The 24,330-nt window shown below is 37.6% G+C and overlaps 1 protein-coding gene across 3 annotated transcripts in view; it reads right to left on the bottom strand.

Moving 5' to 3' along the window:
* Nucleotides 1–10,510: 10,510 nt before the first annotated feature.
* Nucleotides 10,511–24,330, bottom strand: part of MKX (mohawk homeobox) — a 63,879-nt gene continuing 50,059 nt past the window's right edge. For 2 of the 3 annotated variants that reach the window (XM_079107825.1, XM_079107826.1), the window contains 2 exons: nt 13,143–13,176; nt 10,511–13,037 (listed from right to left, as the gene is read on the bottom strand). In XM_079107825.1, the coding sequence (XP_078963951.1) occupies nt 12,851–13,037; nt 13,143–13,176 (221 nt within the window). In that variant the 3' untranslated portion in view covers nt 10,511–12,850. The remainder of the gene's footprint in view (nt 13,038–13,142; nt 13,177–24,330) is intronic. The other variant, XM_079107827.1, reaches the window with a different exon arrangement.

Here is a 24,330-nt window from a genome sequence, read left to right as displayed (position 1 = left end):
CTGGGAAATCTGAAAAGAACTTTTAGATAAACTAGTTTCAGTTCTAACTGAGAGTCACTGGTCTGGAGTCTCAAGTTACTAAAAGTCAGTTCTCTGACAAAATAACCAGTTTCCTGGATGAATAAGAAATTCCCCCAAAGTTTCCACCTCTATCTTGTTGCAGCCATTGAACATATAAATGAGTGACATCAAAGCATACAGATGACACAAGATCGCTTACTGTCTCTTCTGCTCCTGCAGACATCATTCTAACCCTGGTATCTGCTTTTTCAGCAGTATCTGCTGCTGCCACCATGATCACTAGGTAAGTTGACAGCTCCAGCTGAGAGTTGTTCTGTTTCTCATGAAGGGCTACTAGAGAGTAAAGAGTCATGGCCTCTGCCCAGAAGGTCTTCGTGAATCCAGTGACTGTGCTTTGTTATATGTCAGTAAGTGTCCACTGGAATTGTCACACTCACCTTTATGTCATTCAACCTCAGAAGGGAGACAGGTAGAGGCCATGAGAACAATGGAGGCCCAGTGGGAAGAATTTGATGTCAGATGGCTCAGAGAAGGAGGGAGGGAGAAAGGAAAGGAGCAAGATTAGAAGGTGAACAAGATGATACCAGGGAGAGAGCCACTGCAGGATAGGTAGACAGTCTGAGTGAGAAGGATCCTGTGGCAGAGCCCTAAAGATGAACATTTTACTCATGGTGTCCTCAGAAGGTAACTGTGGAGGAAGTGGCAGTCCTAAGAGACTTCAGTATTTGACACTTGTAAAAAGTAGTATTTTTTTTGTACATTTTAGATATAACAGTTCAGTACTATTAATTACCTTTACCATATTATATAGTGATCACCACTATCCAGTTCCAAGACTTTTTCATTATCCCAAATAGAAATTCAGTAACCATTAAGCTATAACTCTGTTCCTCTTTCCCTAGCCCTTGGTAATCTCTAGTTTAAATCCCTAGCTTACTTTCTGCCTTGAGGAGTCGGCCTATTCTAGGTACTTCATCTAAGTGGAGTCATGAAATGTCTGTCCCTTTGTGTTTGGCTTATGTCACTTAGCACAATGTCATCAAGGTTCATTCATGCTATAGCATGTATCACAATTTAATTCCTATTTATGTTTGAATAATATTTGACATCTCTTTTTCAACAATGTACTCTCTACTACTTCTAATACCTTTGCAAAAACCCAGAATCCTTGATGAGGTCTATATAGCCCATGAGTGTAACTGAAGTCTTTGTCTTAAGATCCAGGGTTGGAGATACAGACCTGGCAGCTCAGGCTGGAGCAGGGAAGAGTTGCTTCCTTAAGAGATTCATTCCTTCTTTCCTAGAAACTCTTCACCCCCTTGCCCTCATTTGACCTATGGTGCTTGGGCAAGCTTAGAAGAATGATCCAGCAGGGAGTTAACTATATGGAGAAAGATGGTACAGTGTCCATTTGAATCTCTGCCTATACCTTAAAGGAAAATAAATTTTCCTAATTTGTGGTTATTTACAGCACTGTAAATCAAGCAAATGCCATGAAGTGCCAATAAATTTTTTAAAAATCAGCCTTAAATAGCTAAACTCTCAACAGCAGCTCATAAAGTGAGGCTTGGCAGTTGTTAGGTAGTTAAGGTTAAATTGACAGTCCTTTGGGGAGTTAAGATATCCAAAAAGCAGAGGTGGTTAAGGCTATAGTGATAAATGGTTGGGCTTGTTGGTTGAGGAGATTTTATAGCACACATTTAAGCTTAACCGCCTGTGAGAAAGTGAACAGGAAATAGAGGTTATCACTTCTTCGTAGTTACTCCATTCATTATGGACCTCAGGGGGTCCTGTGACACTAGGAAAGTCAAGACTGAAGCTATTTGAAGGAGGAAATCACTTCTAGGGAACATGATATTGTCAGGCTAAATAAATAAAAAGTGTTAAGAGAGTTGTAGGAACCTAGCAAAGGTACAAAAAGGAAAGTATAAAAAAAAAAAAAGAACTGTCACAACATGAATTTTTTAAGACCCCAATAAAGAAAAATAGTAAGAATGTAGCAATTTTCCCTGAGGTTTCTCATGGAAGCTGTTAGTGCAAAGTTATACTTACTCTACTCCCTCTGCTAGAGTCACCCACAAGCATGGAGAAGAAGAAACACAGGGCAGAGTTCCATCTTGGATGAAACTTGGCTTGGAACCAACTACAGAAGATGATTATCTGTTATATACAGTGAAACTGACCAAGTTGAGGGATAATATTAAAGTCAATGTATTTCTCTCTACATCTCCAGAATTACTCTAAATCTGCTCTAAAAATTGAATAAAACAAAATCCTAAAATATCCAACAAATAACCCAAAATAATCCCTTACTTAGAAATTCAACAACTTGAGTCATGAGCAGACCACAAGAAAAAGGGGAAAATTCCAACAGGAGTTTAGTTTCAGCAGGGCTGAAAGACTTCTTTTCTCCTACCCAGAAGCAGACTAGAAGGGAGATAGACCTGAAAAGTGAGAGAAAATAGGAACCTGGTTTTTGCAATTGCTGACCTGAATCAGTTGACTCAGTCAGTTGAACAAAGAAATAATCTATGAGAACCACCATATTTCACTGTGAGTCATTCAGTCCCTGCCTGGGAGATCCACCCAGCCTGGAGAGTAGAGTTCTGCCCTCCAGAGACATAGAGCAGACTTGGTAGGAAATATGAACATGCTGTGCTTCTAAAACACAAACCTGCACTGGGGCTGCTGGGACACCATGCCCTCCTCACCTCTGCAAATATTCTTAAGCAAGTAGAGTAATAAGTATCAGGGACAGAAAGTGAAACTTAAATGCTCTTCTCAAAAGGGAGAAAAAGCACACATAACCAGCAAAAGGCAAATGAAGAACCTGCATGCAAAGCAATTTTCCAAGAAAATTTCTGACAGACTGCTCTCTGAGCTCAGAGAAGTTAAAGAGGATAAAGACTTAGAAAAGCAAGCTTAAAGAAACAATAAATAATAAACTAGCACAGAGGGGATAGCAACAAAAGTGAGCCTCCTAAGGACAGGAAAGAAGTAGAAGCTAATCAAAAAGACAAAACCAAACCCTGAGACATAACAACACAAAGAAAACTTGATACTGCTAAAAACAGATATGAGAGATGGACATAAGGGATTTCATTAGAGTTCCACGACATTCTTTTATTCACATTACTAAATCCCCCAAACCCACCACATAGTACCTGTCATACATTGGTACACAGCAAATAGTAGTGGCATAACTGAATAAGGCAAATTGGTAATTTTGAGGAAGAAAACAGAAAAGGGGACCTTAGGAGATCATTTAGAGATAAGTATTGTTTTCCTGAAATTATTTTCTATCTGTAGATCCAGAAGACACAGACTGTTTCAGAATAACCCTCAGACATATCCTGGTTAAGTTATTATACTTTTAGAATAAGCGAGAAATTGTTTGTGTATTCAGGCAAGGGAAAAAAAAAATAGAAAGAAAACCTAGCAGACAATATAACAAGAAGGACTGTAAAGAGGGCTTCAGAGTTTCCCACATCACTATCTGATTCATAGTGCCCTAGTGACAGGAGTACTGAGAGAAAAGTGAGAGCCAGACGTGCACATCCCACTCAGTTATAAGAACATAAGGGCACAGAAGACAGCTTCAACATGAGGGAACACAGCATGACCCACACCATCTTAAAAACAAACAAAGACAGAATTCATCTAGGGAAAGATAAATCAAAATAAAGAGCACAAGAAGGGGCGGTTGTAAGTGGAAGGATTCACATTAAGCTTTACACTTATTTCAGTAAGGGTGAGAATTCTGGTTTCAGAGAATAATTTAAGTAGTATATACCGACAATATAAAATTTAAAAGAATCTTTTAAAATGGCATGTGAGAATAAGATGTAAAATAATTCTAGTTACTCTACCTTTCATATACATTCACTAGAGAGTACTTAGAGTGTATAGCTCGAGAACTCAAGCTTGGGAAGATAAGCACACATGTGCACCTCACCTGTCCTGCCCCTCATGGCCAACTCCAATTCAACCAACTCAGAGAAGCCATCTTAAAATTGTCAGGCATAGCTTAGGGAGTTGAGCAAGGTGTTGGTTCTACAAGAATATGGATGGATACACACACACACATATATATACATACACACATGCATGTATTCATACATACACACACATATACATATATACATATCATAGGGAGGGAGGGAGAGAGATCATTTGTTTGTTTTCCTGTATAGGCTAGAACCTGGATTGCTACAGAGAACTTCGAGGTGAACATCTATCTCTAAGTGCTCAGAAAAAGTTTGGTTTGTGTTATGGTTTGGATTTGAGGTATCCCCCAAAACTCATGTGTGAGACAATACAAGAATGTTCAGAAGTGAAATGATTAGGTTATGAGAGAAGTATTACCTGGGTGGTTCATTCATTTGGCAGGTAGGGTGTGACCGGAGGAAACAGTAACGGGGAAAGTAAATTTGTGGTTTTTATTTTGTTCCTGGTGTGTAGAGCATTCTCTTTCTCTCTCTCTCTCTCTCTCTCTCTCTCTCTCTCTCTCTCTCTCTCTCTCTCTCTCTCCTCTTCCTTATTGCCATGTCCCAAGTTGACTTTGTCTGCCACACCCTTCCACCATGATGTTCTGCCTGACCTCAGGCCCAAAGCTGTGGTGTCTGCCGACTGTGGACCTGAGACCTCTGAAACCATAAGCCAAAATAAACTTTTCCTCCTTTATGTTGTTCTTGTCAAGACTTTTTGTCACAGCCATGAAAAAAAGTAACTAAAACGGCTTGTGAAAATGCGGAGAACTCTGAGAATAAGGAGGTGCTAGGAAGTACGAGGTCTTTACCCTCAAAGGGCTGTGGAAAAGCTGAGCAGCTGGCCAGGTTCTTCCTACTTTTGCAGAGCAGAAGGTAGCTCTTGGTTCCCCACCTAGAGATTACAGTGTATCAGCTGGTCTGTCTTCTGATCACAGGGCTGAAAGCATCTGCTCCAATTAACAGAATTTCCACTGTTTAGGACGAACCTGAGTTTCAAGTTGAAGAGCATCTTGAGCATGCAATGAAAAATCAAGACCAAGCTTCCAGAAAGGAATAACACAGTACCTAGGGTAGGTGGGTTCTACAAAAACAAATGTTGGAGAATTACTACACTTGACAATAAAGAGAGAAATAAACAAATGCTTTTAAGGGGATTCAATTGTAGCATTACATAAGGTATTTTTCTGGAGGAATTTAAACTCTAGATGAGTTTAAAACAGACCATGGCTGTTGCCACCATTTGTTAACCATTGTTAACATGGAGCAGGCAGAGAAAATAGACAGCAGTTTTACTTCTTCTTAGTTATCTTGACTAGCATTAAACAGGACATATTGTTACACACACACAGACATATCTGACAAAGTATTCAGAATGTATTATAGAACACTTACTGAACCATAAAATGCTTCTGAAACTCTATAACAATGACTGAAACATTAAAAAATGAAAATGTCCAAATTGGAAAGTTTGTAGAGAAACTAAGATTCCCATATTCTTCTTCTGGAAATGTAAACTGGTGCTATAACTATGGTAAACTTTGATAATTTCCATTAAAAGTGAACTTTTAAAGTTCAACTCCTAGCAGAAATGCATACATAAATTTACCAAAAGAACCATACAGGAATGTTTTTAAAGTGTTATTCATCATAGCCCCCAAACCAAAAAACAACCCATATGTCCACCAGCAGTAGAATGTCTAAATGATCTGTGGTATATTCACATTATGATGCAATAATATTGTCCATAAAAATGAATTGCTGTTGTATATAACAAGATGGGTAAATCTCACAAACACAACAGTGAACAAAACAAGACAAATATAAATATAACACTGTGATTACATTTACTTAAATTTCAAGGTAGGCAGAAATCAGAAAAATGGTTAATTTTAGAGGAGGGATCTGGAATATTTACAATTTTCTCAGTTTTGATTTGAGTGCTGTTTACACAGTTACATTCTATTTATAAAAATCTGAATTGTACACTTACAGTTTGTGAAAGTTTTCTATGTTTAAACTAAATAAAAGAATCCAGAAAAAAATCAATATCTATTAATAATAAAATCTCTTAGTAAATCTAGAAAGAAATAATATTGCATTAAAAAGATAAAATGATAAAGACTCAAGAAAAGTTTGAGGAAGAAGAATGTGGATAAAGAATTCAGAAGTAAATACTTAGATTAGCAAATACTTTTGACACAACCAACTAGGTTTTCATTGGGCAGGAGTGGGGAGGTGGAAAGGGGGAGTGTTTGAGGGAGAGACAGATACCTAGCTTACTTGTTATACAAAACAAATTTCAAATGGGTAGAAGATTTAAATAATAACCATAAAACTAATGGCAGGAAACATGGACAAATCTTTTCACAGTCTTGGTCCTGACTATATGCCAGGTATTACTGTAAGTACTGTGTGTGTAATAGCCAATTAACCTTCACAATATTAGGAAGTAGGTACTATTGATCATGTTAGGAAAAACAGACATGCTTTATTGTTGGAAGTATAAATTGGTAGAATTTTTCAGTGGTGATTTGGCAAATCCATCAAAAAATTAACATACCTATCCTATCACATGAGATATTAATTCTCCTTCATAGTATCAATTCCTTAGTGGCCTAGTGGTTGGGCACATAAGCACAAGGATGTTCACTGAATCAGTGTTTTTAATGGTGCTCCTCCATGTGAACCAACTATATCTCCAAGGGCACTGATTTCAGCTGACTTTTTTTTTTTCATAGAAAGAAAGATTTTCTTAATGAAGAAAGCAGTGCATTGATTTATGTTAGGGTACAAGCCCTGCATCTCAATATTTAACACAACTTTGAGTAGCACTAGTTTATCATAACTAAACACTGGAAACAAGCCAAAAGCTCAACAGGTATTTGCTAAATAAATTATAATAGATCCAAAGATAAAATCCTATGCATTCACTTAAAATAATGAAATCTATATGTTGGTTAAAAATATGGACATGGTGAAACGGAAATTTGTTTCAGAGCAATATAAACATAGTAATAAGTGCAAGATTAAAAGGTATAAGTTTGTATATGACTTGAACTTCCAGAAGCATACAAAAGACATTATTGACCATAGTTATCTTTGGAATGTGGAATTGTGATCATAGAGAGATGGGGCCTGGAGCTTTCTGTTTTGTGCCATTTGATACTATTAAATTTTTCTACAACTAACACAATTACATCTATAATTTTCTAAAATAGTAAACTTTAAAATTTTTGTGTAAAAGTCAAGAATACTAGTCACCCTCTGAACAAAAAAAGAAAATCAAATCAAAATGAAGATGACTTATATGTAAGACCCCAAACTATAAAACTACTAGAAGAAAACATTGGAGAAACATTTCATGACACTGGACGGGGTAAAGATATTTTTGTAGAGGATTCTACAAGGACAGACTACAAAAACAAAAATAGACAAATTGGAGGACATCAAACCTAAAAGCATTTTTGCATCCATCAACCAATAGAGTAAAGGAATGAGCTACTGAATGGGAGAAAATATTTGAAAACTATACATCTGATAAGACATGATTATCCAGAATATATAAGGAACTCAACTACATTGTAAAAAAAAAAAAAGATAAAAACAAATAACCTGATTTTTAAAAATGGGCAAAAGACCTGAGTAGACAATTTTCTAAATAACACATTTAAATGGTCAACAGACACATAATAAAATGTTCAACATCACTAATCATCAGGGACATATCTCAGTGAGATACCACCTTACTCTAGTAGGAACAGCTATTATCAAAAAGATAAAAGTTGATAAGGACATAAAGAAAAGGGAACATTTACACACTGTTGATGGGGATGTAAATTCATATAGCCATTGTGGAAAACAGTAGGATAGTCACTCCCAAAATTAAAAAATAGAACTAATGTATGATCCAGCAATACCACTATGGGGTATATACTTGAAGGAAATGAAACCAGAATATTGAAGAGATATCTGTATTCCCATGTTTATTATACTGCTCACAATAACAAAAAAAACCTAAATAATCTAAATGTCCATGACACATGTGTGGCTAAAGAAATATCACACACACACACACACACACACACACACACACACACACAAATGCACACACACATGTATATGCGCCATATGGTATACACATACACACAATCAAATGCTATTCCGTTTTTAAAAAGAAGGAAATGTTATTTGTGACAACATGGATAGAGCTGGAGAAAATTAGGTTAAGTGTAATAAACCAGACACAGAAAGACAAAGACCACATGCAATGTAAAACAACTGAACTAACAGAAGCAGAGAGTAGACCAGTGGTTATGAGACTGGGCAGAAAGAACCAGCAGAGAATGGTCAATGGATGCAAATATCTAATTAGACAGGAGGAATACGTTTTGGAGTTCTATTGTGAGTTTAGTCAATCATAGTGTGTTGAATAGTTCAAAATAGGGAGAAGAAAGGATTTTTAATGTTTTGCTACAAAAGAAATGACAAATATTTGTGGTGATAGACATGCTAATTGCTCCAAATGGATCATTCCACAATGTATAAATGTACAGAAACATCATATTCCACCCTACAAATTTGTAAAATTATTTCATGTTGATTAAAAATAAAGTAAAAGAAAAAAAGAATACCAATCAAATATCACAAAGAAGAATATCAACAAATCATTGCAGGTCAAATTTTCCCAAACTGACTTTGTGCTAAAATTTGTTTTTGAAGACACACCGACACAATATTTACATGGGAAAATTCATATGGAGTCATTGTATAAAGATGTAAGAACACATCAACGGTCTTTTCCAAACCCAGAAACCTACTTTTCACCTTAAAAGAAGTTTATTTTGGCCAATGCACATACCTCTCAAACCAAATCTTAAGTCCATATGGGTCTCAATGCCATGAAGTTGTAAAGTCAGGATCCTACCCCCATAGCATGACAATCAATCATCTAATTCCGGTCATAACTGTTACAAAAAAATCCTAGACCAAGATATTCTTAGTTCTCAGAAGGACCCAAAGATGGCAGACAAAAATGGAAGGGTCCTTTATGCTTCATAGAAACCACAATTTATATTTCCAAAAATATGGATATTATTATGGTCATATTTAAATTATATGGAACACATTCATCTCATAGTCATTTGTATAGTTCCATCAAGTTTGCAAAGCACTTTTACACCTGCTGTTTCACTAAATCCTCATGATAGATATTTGAAGTAGATGAATTTCATAGATCTAATTTGGTTGATGCAAACACTGGGCATAGAAGACTTATGTTTACTCCCTAAAGTCACTAAGGAGTGAAGCAGCAAAGACCGGGATGTGCCAGCACAAGTTCTTAACCACACCCCATACTGCCTTCCAAAGTATGGCTGACCTACAGTACACCTGACAGCAGAGTCTGCTCAGCTTGTTTTTGCTCTGTTGTTTATTTGCATGACATTATGCCACCGAGTTGGTTGGATGTGTGTAAAAACATGATGGCTGCTGCCACTGTTAACATCGCTACTTGGAGCAGGCAAAGAATACAATCAGCAGTTTGAATTCTTCTTGGTCATCTTGAACAGTATCAAGCAGTACAAATAGAAAAGCAATTCTTTTTTTTTTTTTTTTTTTTTGGTGCTGGGGATTGAACCCAGGGCCTTGTGCTTGCGAGGCAAGCACTCTACCAACTGAGCTATATCCCCAGCCTGAAAGGCAATTCTTGTTCATTGGAATGAGGGACGCTACTGCACACATTGTGTTTCCTAATGGCACATCTGTTCTTCCTTACCTTTGCTCTACTTTATGCTTTTCTCAGGAAGTTCTGAGTGATGATAATATATTCATCTTCTTTAAAGGTCTTTCTACCTCTGATACCAACTTTCACAATTTCTTGGTATCTTTCATGTCAAACATCTTTCCATTCACAAAGTTGCTCTTTTAATCCACTCATATTTCATTTATATTTCTACTTCCTCATGCATAAACCCTATGTAGAGGAAATATTGGCTAGGCCTTGTGAAAGGCATTTTATATACCCTATAAAATCTCAATTCTCCAACAAATGCTCCAAGGTATCACTCCTCACTCCCATTTTGCAGATGAAAAAACTGAAGCCTAAAGAGAGAATTTAGATCTTACAGTAGTGAGAAGCAAAGCTGGGATTCAAATGCAGATCTGACAGGGTTCAAAGCCAACAATTTCCAGCTCCAGTATAGAGCTCATCAGTACAAATGCTTATTGGATTACCTACGGAAAGAAGGAATTTAGTAAAAATGTTCATTTTTAAATGATGTATTTTAGTAGTCAGCATCACACTTTCTTTTCTTTGGGTATTAAAAAGTGGGTTGGTGGTCTACAGTGATGAAATTGAAACCTAATACAAGTGTAGTGCTCACATATCATATCCCTGGACACAATCAAAGGAGGATTGCGGAATATAATGGACCCTTCTGTTCTACTGCTTTCTCCACCTGGTCAACTCTCAAAGGAAAACAAAATTCATATGATCACTGAGGTCTAGAAATTAACTTTTATTTTAAATCTGTCAAGAACTCCTGGCAGTTATTAATTTTATTAAAATGATTACAATATGGCAAAATAAAGAAGAGAGGTAATTCTATTTCTCTACAATATAATTTATGAGTTAGATTCTCAACTGCTGGCTCAGCATTGTTCACGATTCTTTTAAAGGACCGGGGAACTTTAATTTCCAGGAAATGTCAAAGCAGCAAAAGAAAAAAAAATAATAAATTAAAGGTAATTACAATTGAGATATTTCCAAAGATGTGCTAATTATAAAATCTTTTTGATGTGTTTACAGGTCAGACTCCAAGCTTTGGTACTTTATGAAGAAATCATGCAAATAGCTATCCTATGTTGGCTTGTCATCTATAACACAGAATGAATTTGCTCATATTTTTAAAAAGATGGCAAAAAATTAATCATGACTAATTCAAATAAAATACACCAGCCTTCATTCTTCTAAGTGAAATATGTTAAAACAAAAACACTTTTATTAAAATATTTAATGCCAGAATAACTTATAATAGTATGAAAAAGAGTGAAGTATTTGTCCTTAGTTTTCATTGACATGGTCACATTTTGGCAAAACCGTTCTGTGACAATTCCAAAGTCTTCATCATGGATCTCTAACTAGCTAAGGATGTAAACCAAAAGAACTTGTACTTCATCTGATCATACAGTCATAACTTACATATCTTGCTTTGTACTTACTGTTACTGGAAACTGCAATTTAAAAAACAAAGTAAAAATATATATATACAAAATATTTTATATCAAATTATCTTCATTACACTAAATAAACCCAATCCCCAAATGCTATGTTACATGAAAAAGTGTCCTACAATTTATATCAAGACTGACACTGTCTATATATCAACCAGGGCAGCCTTTGGTTTTTAAAAGCATTTTGCAAAATAAAGAAAAATATAACCACATGGCTGTGTTATTGGCATTCATTCACACTCACAAAAATGCTTTCCAGTTAAAAAAAAATTACAAAACAGACTACATACCCAGAAAAAAAAAAAAAAATCTCACCATAAAAGAGTTCAATCCTTTTGACTTCTCTGTTGCACATACACTGTATTGTATTTGGCATCTCCACTGTTTAAGTTTCAAGTCTTCCCAAGCTGATTAAAATATTATTGTTTGATTGAAAAGGGTACTCTTTCTTGATATTGATCATTCTCACTCAATGGTAGTCTAATTTAGAAACAAAATGTTCTTTATCTTAATGCATGATTTCAGTTAATTTTTACTTGACTGTCCTCATTTAGTAAAATTCAGAGACTGTTCAATGTTTTATTTTTCATGTTTTAAATCTAAAAATCAGTTTTATGTGTGTATATGTATATGCACATAGAGATGCATTTCTTTCATTGTCTTATTCTCATTGCAGTACAAACTGTCCATTAACAATTATCATTTGAAATGAACCGAATAAAAAGCTTTTACTTATTCCATGTGAAAAACAGTTTCCACCACACAAAAACATTGAATTCTAATGCAAACAGTATTATGTTTTTAAACTAAACTTATAGGTTTAGTTTTACACAGGAAAAATGTCAGTTATTTATATAATAAAGTTTTTTTAAAACTTCAGGAAAACAAAATCCAGATTATTTCTATAGGGCATTGTAGTACTTTCTAGCAGCACTTAGAAAATGTTTTTCTGATTACATGTATTCACTAAAATTTTAAATCAGTTTGAAGGAATCACTTCTTAAATGTATAGATTATGTGGATCACCACACCTTTCATTTGGGAAGATTGTAGCATATCATATATGCAAGCAAAATACATGCATAAAATTCTCACTGTCATTCTGAAAAGCACACTGAATAAGTTTCAACACTGCAGACATTTTTTAAAAGGAACATTTCATCTGGGTCGAACAGATTTCCAAGTTTTAACATGTGGACTACTGAATATATTTCAAGGGCTTTTAGCAGTTCTGGTTTCAGTCCTGAAATGGTTAGGTCTGTCTGGAATGATGCACACAGACTCATAAGCATATGGCGTTGGCATTTTGAGGCATAGCTGTCCCACTATGCCCACGTTGGAGCTTATTTTCGGTAAGCAAGGCACTTACTGTAATGGTAATGCAGACGTTTTATGCATAGTTTGAGTAGCATAAAATAAGTTAATAGTTTTGATTAAAATGAGTTTTTTTATAATTTATATGTCTTTTATAGAAGCAACTAAATGGTATATTTAGGATAATTAAAAATAAGAGGAGGTTTGAAAGGGAGTCATTTTCACTCCTGCTCCGGCTCTCTGGATGAGGATTTATGCAAAAACACTGACATGAAGAACATCCATTGAACAAGCTCTTAAAATTGCTGTGCCAGAGGCACTTTGACTGTCTTTACTTCTGCTATATGGGAAGACTTCTGAATGATGCAGCTAGTGGTTCCCTGCAGTTTGTCTTTTCCCTGCGCAAGATTGGTTAAGGCCATAGCTGCGTTGATCTCCTTCCAGTACGTGTCATCCTTGCTTGGTCCCTTTCTGTTAGCTGCACTGGATTTAAGCAAAACAGAAAGAAAATGATCAAACTCCCTGCAGTTTGCATGGACAATGGCCTTACTGTGATGCACTCAAGACAAACAAAATCATTTTGCTCACCTGTCACCCTTACTGGATCCATTTTCCAGAGTGTCTGTAAAGAGAAGCAAAAGATCAATTACTTTTCTCTTTCTCTTTTTTAACCTCAGGGATTCCATCACTAATGACCAGGAATAAAACTTCATCTGGAAAGATAGTTGAAAATTGGTTACATTTTTGCCAAGATAAATGTTTGTTAAGATGCAAATTAAGTATTAATAATAATAATGATGATAGTGATAATGACAAAATGAGTGCAGACAGTGAATAAAGGTAGCTTTTCAGAGATACACAAAACCTGAGGTCAATTTACTGTAAGAAATTGGGCCTTTCCATCAGGAGATGGACAGCTGAGGGAAAAGGTACTGACCACACCTGGGGCCAGGTGCTAGTCTTATCTCACCATTCACCTGCTGCGCTACTTTAAGGTCTATTACAATGCTTTCAAGGTCTTGGGATTCCGTTTTCCCAGCTATAAAATAAGGAGGTTCCTAGAAGGTGTTGATGGTGCCTCTGGTTCAATATTTTGTGATTTCATGGAAATCAAACTTCAGAAAAAGGAATGACACATCGATGTCTTTGGCTAGTGAGCAAATGAGTAACAGATCAAATGCTGACAGCAACCTGGAGCTCCTGGCCCAGGAGAAGAAGCCTGAACCAGTCTTCAAAAGAACTCCTCCCGTTGCTGACTCAGGAAATGGATGGGGTGCTGGCTTCTTCTCTTTTTTTTTTTTTTTTTTTTTTGCGGTACTGGGGATCAAACTCAGGGCGTTGTGCTTGCGAGGCAAGCACTCTACCAGCTGAGCTATCTCCCCAGCCCAGGTGCTGGCTCCTGTGTCTACATTCTCACCTTTGGTTTACATTTGCTCCCTCAGAACACTGATGATTCCCAACACCACACGGAGAGAAGAAAAGATGAAAACAGGTTTTTGATTATATTTCCCTGGGCATTTCCTTTGGCTAAAAGAATGTGGTATGAGGAACACTGATGTCTTGCAGGGAAGGAGGTATGGGAGTAAGAAGGACCACCTGCATGGCTGGGGAAGGGCCAACAAAGGAGTAGAGCGAGGTCTCCCCATCAGTTTAAGAGACTCAGGATCTACATCGTGGCTCAGCCACTGTGGTCATCCTCAACAGTAAACACTACAGAGTAGCTACAGAACGGGGGGTTGCAGTGCACAGAGGAAACGTGAAAAGTGCATGCTCAAGGCCCTCTTCCCATTCTGTGGTCTTTGGAAAACTGTCCTTTCCTGACGACATTCTCCCATTTTCTATTTTACCCCCTTACCCAATATTTCTCAAGGTTTTTTTTTTTTTTTTTAATCTCTGCAAAGTTCAAGGCTCATTAGGTAATGTACCATAACTTCCACTTCTAAGCTCTAAAAGAGTCACACAAAGTACAAGAGGCTTGACAAGAAGAACATCAACATGACCATAGTATTGTCCAACCAGGACATTTCCCAGGGCAGGGATGGTTGAGAGAAAATAACCAGGCATAGTGGCACATGCCTGTAATCCCAGCTGTTCAGGAGGCTGAGGCAGGAGGATCCCAAGTTCAAGGCCAGTCTGGGCAACCATTCAAGTCCCTGACTCAAAATAAAGAAAGAAAGAAAGAAAGAAAGAAAGAAGGTTGAGAATGTAGCTCGGTAGAGCACCCCCTGAAGTCAATGCTCAGTTCTTTTAAAAATCACATGACCACATAGACAAGGAAGCTAAGTTTCGATGACTTCTAGGCAGAAAAAAGAATGAAAAAAGCCGGATACCATGTCCTGAGTCAGTCTTGAAGTGCACAACTTGAGAATAGATGGGTCACCATGAGCTCCTCCCACACCCTTCGCCTAGGAATCCAGGGCACTTTGAAAAAAAAAAAGCGAAAAAGCAAAGTAGGAGCACTTTATGAGCAAATGGCAAGATCTTTGTGAAGAAATAAGAGATGGGTGCGTACCCCAATACACAAGAGCATTTTAGTCTCTTCGCTCTCCTTTCATTGAATATTCAGGCAGATTTTGTAAGGTGTTAGGGAATCCTTTGGGGAAAACAGTTGGATCTGTGAGCAGCTGTATGGTTACCCTCTGGAGCTCTATCAGCCACCGAATCTTGCATCTCTCCTAGGTTGACCTGGATGATCAGTTCCACCTCTGCTGCTCTGGATAATTTGGGGATTGTAAAATCACCCATGTAAATGGAGGTAAGCAACAATATTGTTTAGTTTTCTGAACTCTGACAATTCTAATTTACAGGTCGGGTACTATGTGCCAGGCAGAGTTCTAAGTGTTTTGTGTTTTAATGTATTATTAGTAACTTTACATGGATACCAAGTTTCTGTGTCTGTGAAGTCATTCTTTGTTCAGTCCTATCACCTATAAATCTTAACTCAGTAATGACAGGGACAAGGCGCTACTAGAACAGAAACAAGTTAAGGCCTTTGTTTGGGAGAGGAAAGCCAGCAACATTGGACACTTTACAGAGGAAAAAAAATGAGTTTCGGCCTTTGCTCAATTTTGCCCACAAATTGCAACAATTCTGTTGCCAAAGTGAAGCAATAGGTTATGGAGATATTTATTCAATGGAAAGATTTGTCAAATGCAGGATGAATTCCATGAAGCTTAAATAACAGTAGGGAAGTAATGAAACATAATTTAGAAAAGACCATGTAACTGAGGCTCCAGTTCATAAATGAAGCGAGTTCCTAAATACAAAGGAGAACAGAATCTGGTTCTCTACGAGAACGGTCAGCCTGAGAGTGGTTACTGTTTGGACACATGAGAAGTCAGTGGCTACCAAATATGTAATGGGATATGGAACCCAGAAATGACATCAGTACATGTAGCCTTTGTGTGTGTGGAAGGAGAACACGAAATTCACCACTTAGGCCCACGGAGAACTTCTGTTTAAGATGAGGAGCAAATCCTGTGTTCTGCAATACCTTGTACAACCGGAGAAGGCTGCCACTCCCTGTGGCCAGCTCCTTGAATTTGTGCTGCCGAGAAACAAATTTATTGCAGGCAACTGTGAAATTATAAAATTATGCTTACTCTTTGGGTGTATGTGTTTTACACTTTGATGGCTATGAAAATATCTTTGAAGTGTAAAAACACAGACACCAACCCCTGTTCGGGTATTCTTAATTAGTTTCACAAATCTTAACAGTGTCCTAGGCAAGATTCAAAAGACTGAATCCTCTATTTTATTTTAAGGCAGGTAGATACATTCAATATCATTAAGTGTCAATTAGGTTCCTTTCCAAGAACAGAGAAAAAAAAATCTTTATAAAAAGTAATGAAGAAACATCCTGTGTCACTATCAATAGTTGGGCTTAGTAGCACACACTTGTAATCCCAGCAACTCAGGGAGGCTAAGATAGGAGAATCCCAAGTTTGAGGCTAGCCTCAACAATTTAGCAAGGCCCTAAGCAACTTAGTGAGGCCCTGCCTTGAAATAAAAAATAAAAAGGCTGGGATGTGCCTCAGGTTGAGTGTCACTGGGTTTAATCCCCAGTACCACAATAACAAAAAATAGACAGTGTCCAAGCTGTGTGTTGCAAAGCTCAATCTCAAAGATTACAAAGAAAAAACTGACTATCCCCACTCCTGGGGGTTTTCTTATCCAGGGTCATTTGGGTGCAAAAAGTAAACTGGTATTAGAAGGGCACGATTTCTCTGTTGCTATTATTGATGGGCTGCCCTGTGACAGTAGGATATTGCGCAGGACCACCTCCTGCAGAGTAATGAGTTCCAGTGCACAGAGCAACCAGCAAAAGGAAGATGGCAACTAGGCGGCCTTTTACCCTGAAACACTTGTGCTTTTGTCAAAGAGCAAGAACTCCAAAGATCTGGCAGTTTGGGGAGATTTTTCCTATTCATTATGCTATCTGAAGAGATGGTCCACCTATTTTAGGGGACTATGATATCATTTGAGAAGAACTCAGGAAATTTACAATTCGCTCCTTATATTAAGTGGTGGTATTAAATGCTGTGACTTTTTTGTTCTTATGCCCTTTTCCTTTGAAGTAAAAACTTGCTTGCTCTTTTCCAGTTCAATCATTCTGTGCCTTTTCAGCCCACTGTCAGTATTTAAGAAGCAGTGGGTCTGTTGTCCCCGTCACTGTTGGTCACGGGGATGAGGTCACTTCAGCCCACTGACGACAGGTCTCAGGCTCCCCTCCAGAACTGGCACCTAGGGGTTGCAGAAATAAGCCGGTGGGCAGGAGAAGGAAGGACTCAGAAGCTTGCTGACGTCCAGAGGGCAGTCAAAAGTCTAAGCTACCTCCTGGTCTGCAGGCTCCCTGGTGCACTTCATTAGCATGCACAGTCTTGGGGTCTGACTGCCCCACATTTGCCTCAGCTGTATCTCCTACTCTGCAAGTAGCTTGGCTTGGCCTCCCCAAAGTCTGAGCTAAAATGCCTTTTTAGATTCTAAGGTTCCAAAAATCAGCTATGCTGTCAATTACCATAAAAGCAACTGGTTGGCAGGAACTACTTATTGAACCAGCCAAAAGAGCGTGTTTTAAAGACCAAAAAAGAAAAGGAAAGAAAAAAAGAGGTACATAGTTAGGAAAATCTTGGATGCTGTAAAACCTAAACCATGTTGAAATCTAAAGTGGGGCTATCCTCAGTTTGGACATGTGTTTCCTTATAAAGTTAAGTACAGAAACAATTATACAAAAAACTCAGTTTTACGGCAACTCAAGATGTGTAAGCACAAAGTTCTGGGGGCCAAGGCCTTTCCAACTTTGATAAATACCATTTAGAAACTCACTGATTCTGATATATATATTCCTGAAGTAACATTTGTAGCCATAAAAAGGGACAAAAATATGGCCAAATATTTTTTCTCTGAGATTGGTTTTTCCAGGTTTAAAAAATAGGTCCTAAAGTTAGTCATGTTTTAAAGTATTTATAAAATACTACCCACACCACTAAAATGTAAATAAAAGTAAGTATGATTAGGTATGAGTATTTTTTAATTACGTAATCAAAAAAAATCATATACTATATGTTTCCCTAAATTAAAATGGAGAAAGTGGAAAATAAGAAACTTCTGGAGAAGTTATTTACCTCACCTAGCAGGCCTGGCCTAACACCCTTACAGAGAAATTAAAAATTTGAGTCCTTTATCAATGAGTTAAAGCAAACCAGAGATCCAGCTGCCTAAATACTGCGCTTCCACTCACTCAAGCAGTCTGGGGAACATTACTGGTGACAGGAGGAGTGGACATCCAGGATATACTACATTTTTGATCTCAGAACAGCAGAAAGCTTAGGGACACTAGATCAGATTCTGGAGTAATTCACATACTTGGAACAACTGAGGGGAAAAAAAAACAAGATTCTGGTGAGTAGGGAAGATATAGAGCCTCACCTGAAGATTCTAGAATTCTCATTGCTCCAAATTTGCAGGATTTTGCCCCTGTACCAAGGAATCCCTGGTTTCCCTGCTCCTACTGCTATGGTCTTGACTTCTACTTCTCCACATCACAGGTCTGGCTGGGCTTACCCACACACCTCTAGATTGGTTCCATTGTGACTGTACCTGCCCCCCTCTCTCTTCTAAATAGCATTCGTTATTGTTCTCTAATGAGAAAGTAATACAGGATTACTGTAGAAAACCTGGGGAAAAGTATAAAATAAGGATAACTAATATTAACATTTGAATATATGTCCTTTCTAAGCTAGTATTATTCATGTGTTTTAAAGTGGGGTCATTCTATACGTGTCTTATAACCTGCCTTTTTTCACTGAATTTCCCATTTTTCCTTTCCCTGTGTTAGTAAATAATAATCCATTGTTTGACCTTCCCTGGCATGGCAGTGAAATAGAAACAGCTTGAAAGCATTCAAAATCCAGCTCCATCCAATTTAATCTTGAATATTGAGAAATATTGAGAAGCAAAGAGAAGGGGTTATCTTTACAATAACAATTACTAGCATTTATTGAATACAGATTCTTATGCTAGGCCCTATGCAAATGTTTTCTGGTTAAACATTTACAATAACCCTAGGAGATGGCACCCTCATCCTTATTTACAAGTGACACTATGACGTAGGGGCTAGGAACTCTGAAGGGACTGAGATAGGAAATGGGAGTTGTGAGACTCAGCTCCACGTCAGCAGATACTGAAGACCATGTTTTTAACCACAGCATCCCAGGATCTAGGTGATCTCTGTGGACAGAGCGACCTGCAAAGCCCAAAGCAAGGCCAAATGCATTATTTTCATGGAAAGGCTATGGAATGATAATCTATTAAAAGATCTATTCAATTCTTTTTCTGTACTTCTTGCTAGAATTTCAGACCACAGAGATAAAAAGGAAAAACAAACAAACACTTTCTTTTCTCCTTATGATTTAACCCATAATATCTAGGGATACATCTGAATGACAGAATAGGGGATCTAAATAATTTCTCTTGAGTGTTTCCTCACACTTTAGAGCAACAGTTTAAGAGACATGATATCCCTGTAACCACCTTCCATTAACCCAGAATGAATTACTGTTAAATAACTCCAAGACAGCTGTTGCTCCTTCAGTTTTAGTGGAAATTTTTGTGGTTATCCTCTCTTTGGGATGGAGAGTTTTTGAATGAGTAAAGATAAATCGTCCCAAGCAATATCTGCCAAAACAGGAAGGGGGAAAAAGTAAAAAACAAAATACTAAAAAACTTGTAACACTTATCTGTGAATGACTAAACTGCTTCTAACAGCTCCACTGACCAAATGTGGGTTCCACTTTAAAAGTTCAATACAACCGGAAGAGACTACAATTACAGCTAGGTAGCTATCAAGGCCATTGCTTATAGAAGAATTAGGAGCCTGACTTTTGTAAGCAATGGGAGCTTTGGAAGCTTTCTAGAATTGTAAAATAAAACCCACTTCATCTTTATGGATGGATCTGTTTTTTTTTTGTTTTTTTGTTTTTTTTTTTTCTATTTGTAATATACTAGCTAAATTATTCATCCTGGAGCCTTAAAGAATAAGTGGCTTCCAAAATCATTTCAGAGTTTAAAGAAAAATGTTTTCCAAAAATTAAGCCAGTGTTTCCTCCAGCCATGACTTCTACCATCTGGCCAAAGATTCTTTTCCTTCCTGCTACCTCTCATGTGGGCTGGCCCCCACTAGGGCTAATGATGCCCAGATGTCCTGGATCCTCAGGATCCCCACCTTCAGTTGCCTTTCTGTCAATGCTTCGTCCCTTCTAGCTCAAGCCAGAGAATAAAAATTAGAAGCCACACCCATCTCATTTGGACCAAAGGTGAAGAGTTCCCTGGTCAGAATGGGGGTATGTTGACATGTCCAATCTTCCAGGATAGGTGATATTGTCATTAACAACAACCACACAGAACATCTTTCTTGTTCCAGGAGTACGGGTGCCTGTAGGTAGACCTGTAAAAGTGCTGCTTGGCTCCTGATCCATTAGCGAGTTATAATTTTGATGACTTTTCCTTATTATGCAGAGCACAGGGGCTTGAGGCCGGTGGCTCCTCATTAATTCTCTGTTGTCTTTGTTCTGGTAGAATGAACAGCTATTCTGGCCTCATCCATCTGGGCTGGTGGACTAAAAGTGCAGGAAGTGGGATTTGTAACTTTAAAGTGACTTCTCAGAATAAATAGAATACCACCCAATGATAATGTTTCAACTCACTTTCAGTCTTTTCCACTAAACACATTAAATTTTTCTTGATGCTAAATTATTCTGCATAGTCCCTGCATCCAAGATTGCTCCTCTGAGCTCTAAGGCTCCACCTTCCCCAAGTCTAAAGCGTTCAGTCTGAAACTTTGCTTTGAAGATCAGAATGTAGTCTATGGGGAGGAAGGTGTTGGTGGGTGACCAGACAGAGGGTCTGGAAATGTTAAATATCCTCATTTCTATTCTTGGCTCCTGGTATTAGCCACAAGGGTGGCCTACTGTGAGTCATAGAAGTAGCCTAGCACAGTGGTCAGAGCCCAGGCTCTAAACCTGACAGTATGAGCCGAGCCTCTGCCCTCCACTGGTTCTGTAGGGGGCTGGCCAGAGGCTTGACTTCTCTATCCTTAACTTTTTCATCTATAAAACGGGGACAAGAATTCCAGATTTAAGGGGGTAATTATGAGGACCACACAACTTACTATTTTATCAAATGCTAGACAAGAACTTAAGCACACTTACCAAGTACTGTATACATACTTACAAAAAAATTAACCTCGTCTCTCATTTTAATTTTCTATATCTAGAAAATAGGGTTGAATGCAGTCATCAGGAAAATTAGTATTGTTTAGAGATTTAATATGAAAACCACTATATAAGGTCAACATAATTTAGCTCTGGGAAAAGCCCATTAGCTCAGATTAATGGATTAAGTGTGCAGAATCTATCATCTTCAAAGACAAAATGGCTTTCCTGATGTTCTTCTGTGCCAAAGTACCACAACATGCCAAGACAAAGAGTGCTGGAGCCACATTAAAGAATATCTACTAACCTTGGGTTTCTGATGGATTCTGTTACTTCATTTTCTCAAGGGGAATATTGGAGATGTTACCCCAAATGCTTCATCCATGAAAGCTATGTTTCCAGCCAAAGTCTCAGAAAATGACTTCCGAGCTATGCAAGAATAACTTCTCTGTGAGCCTGTGTGCTGCAAGGAGCATTGATTGTTTATAAAAGCACTCTTTTTCACATGCAAGTTGGGTCACTAGTTTTAAACCAAGATATACTTACTCTGATCTTAGCTAAACTTTAATTTTGTCCCCACATACTAATATTGATATTCATCTTCTAACTTCTTAAATAGCACCAGGGCTGTTTCTCCCAAAATCAACTTTGTAAGTTGCCACACTGCAGTTCTAAAAGAGTTGAATTATTTAATAAATATACAGTTGAATGGCACTAGGCTACAAAAAGTACTGATGTGACTTTGTTCAGCAAAAAACTTTTTAAATGGAAAAAAATGTGCATTTATAATAATCTAGAAATTGGCTGGAAACTTTGGCTCCATCCATGCATTTTCAAACTCTTCAATATCTCTAAAAAACCATAAGAAAGTATTTTTCCTCTGATATATGAACTGCAGTGTATCTCTGAATTGGCTCACATTATTGCCATGCTTTCAAATTCATGCTTTTCAAATTACCATCTTCAGAAATGACACTTCAAACTAGGAGATCTTGGTGTTAAACCTGTCTGATTGCATTAATGCCAGAAATGACACAATAAAAGAGATGACATTCACAAACTTCTTGGCTCTTTCAAAAGAATAACAAATGACAGTTGCCCTAGTCTCAGTTCAATGGCTGTATTTACTACAAGAGAAAAAACTGTATTTTAGATGTAAGATGAACATGATCACCAGTCTTTCTATATTTCAAATACACTTCAATATTCTTAATAAACTCAAACTTTAAAACTGTAGTTGGCATAAGAGTGATCACACAGTTCTACCTTAATATCTGCTATTTTCTGCTTTAAATTCAGGAATAGTATTTAAAGGTGGGCATTGAAATGAAAATGGGGAAGATTTGGCTGATGGTATTGAAGGACACAGAAGTGGAAAAGGAACCACATGTAAAGGTGAGTTCAAATGCTTTCCCTTGCACATGGGATAGCTGCTGTGGCTGTAGGTCTTGGAGATCCTCTAATCTTGTGGACTTCCTCTGACTCATTTTGACTATAAGAATACCAAATAACTCCTCTCCATGTGAAGTCTAGCCAGAGGGATTTACTCTGAATTTTGCCTAGGGATGTACATCCCTAAACAAGCAGAAATGGAGCCTGCAGAAAAAGAATAGACAATTCAGCCCTGCTCCTATGCTTCACTGGCACATCTACTGACCATGGAGACCAGGCTCTGGCACATGTGTACAGTTGGGGACAGCTCCTGTTGATGGGCAAAGTGGCAATAGTTGCTTATGTTCCCTTCCTAGCCATTTATTAGGCACACAATTATTATAACATGGTGTATTTTAAATATGTACAATTTTATTTCTTGTGTATAAGTTCAAAATAAATTTAAATGAAAACATGCTTAATTCTAAATATGCCGTTATTGTCACATGGTGCATCCTAAATATATATACTTTTTATGGATCAGTTAAAAATAAATCCATTTATTAAATTCCAATGGCATTTAGATTCTATTTCACTATTTTCATTTAAATTTAGAAGGCAGGGGATTTCAAGAAAAAAAAAAAAGGTAGGAAAAAAGTTGATCCTTTGTGGGAAGGGCCAAAAATATTTTATAGTACACGTTACCTGCTTGTATGGTAATTGATCTAAGTCACAGGATTTGAACTAGGACCATAGCAAATCAGTGAGCAGACTCACTAAATATGGGATCTTTGGCAAGCTATTTATACATCTTGTATCTGTTTCTCTGCTGTAAAAAGGGGATGATGGTAACACCTACTGGAGTTGCTGTGAAGATGAATTAGGTAATAGATGGAGAGCTCCTGGAAGGATGCCTGGCACATGGTTGGAGCTGGGGCATTTTGGTTTCTGGAAGCCAAGAAACCTCCTATTCCAATCCTCCTATTGCCACTCAAGTTCCATGGGGGTACCAAGACTGTTTTGGGGTTTCTTCTCCCATACCCTAGGCCTGTAGCCCATTTTCTTGGGACTCTGCAAAGAAGAGAAGAAAATTCACTGGGGAACATCTCCAAAGAGCAGGTCCCTGGATCCCATCTCTGAGACTGATGACGTAGGCCAGAGATATGGCCTGAGAACACAAGCTCTGCATGTGTTTGGATGGATGTGGTAAAGTGGTTGCCCTGCAGGAAAAGCTGCTGTGGGAAATTAGAAGTGGACTGCTATTATAAAGAACAGTGCTGGATTCCCAAGTATCCTCTCAAGTATAGCTGCTCAAGGCAGTATTTCTTTGGAACATAAAGAAAAAAAAAAGGAAAGAAAGAAAAAAAAGAAAAGAAATCATTATTGAATTTCTAGTATTCCAACAAGGACCAAATATTGGTCTTAAGACTATGTCTAACAACCAAGTTCTTGAGTCTACCTTTCAATAGACAGCAGATATAATACTTTTATGAGAACATGTTATTCAGGAATGAATAACTCCAGCTTCAAAAATACTTCTTATTGTCTCCTTCCTTAAACCATTAACATGTTCTTTAGGAGAAAATGCTTCATTTTCCTTGCATCACTTTTGCCTAATTATTGCAATTTTTTTTGGTGGGGGGCTTCTGGGGATTGAACTCAGGGGCACTCAACCACTGAGTCACATTCCCAGC

This window comes from Sciurus vulgaris (genome assembly GCF_902686455.1).
Source record: "Sciurus vulgaris genome assembly, chromosome: 12".
In the NCBI taxonomy this organism is placed as follows: domain Eukaryota; kingdom Metazoa; phylum Chordata; class Mammalia; order Rodentia; family Sciuridae; genus Sciurus; species Sciurus vulgaris.
This window is presented reverse-complemented; position numbering and strand designations above follow the sequence as displayed.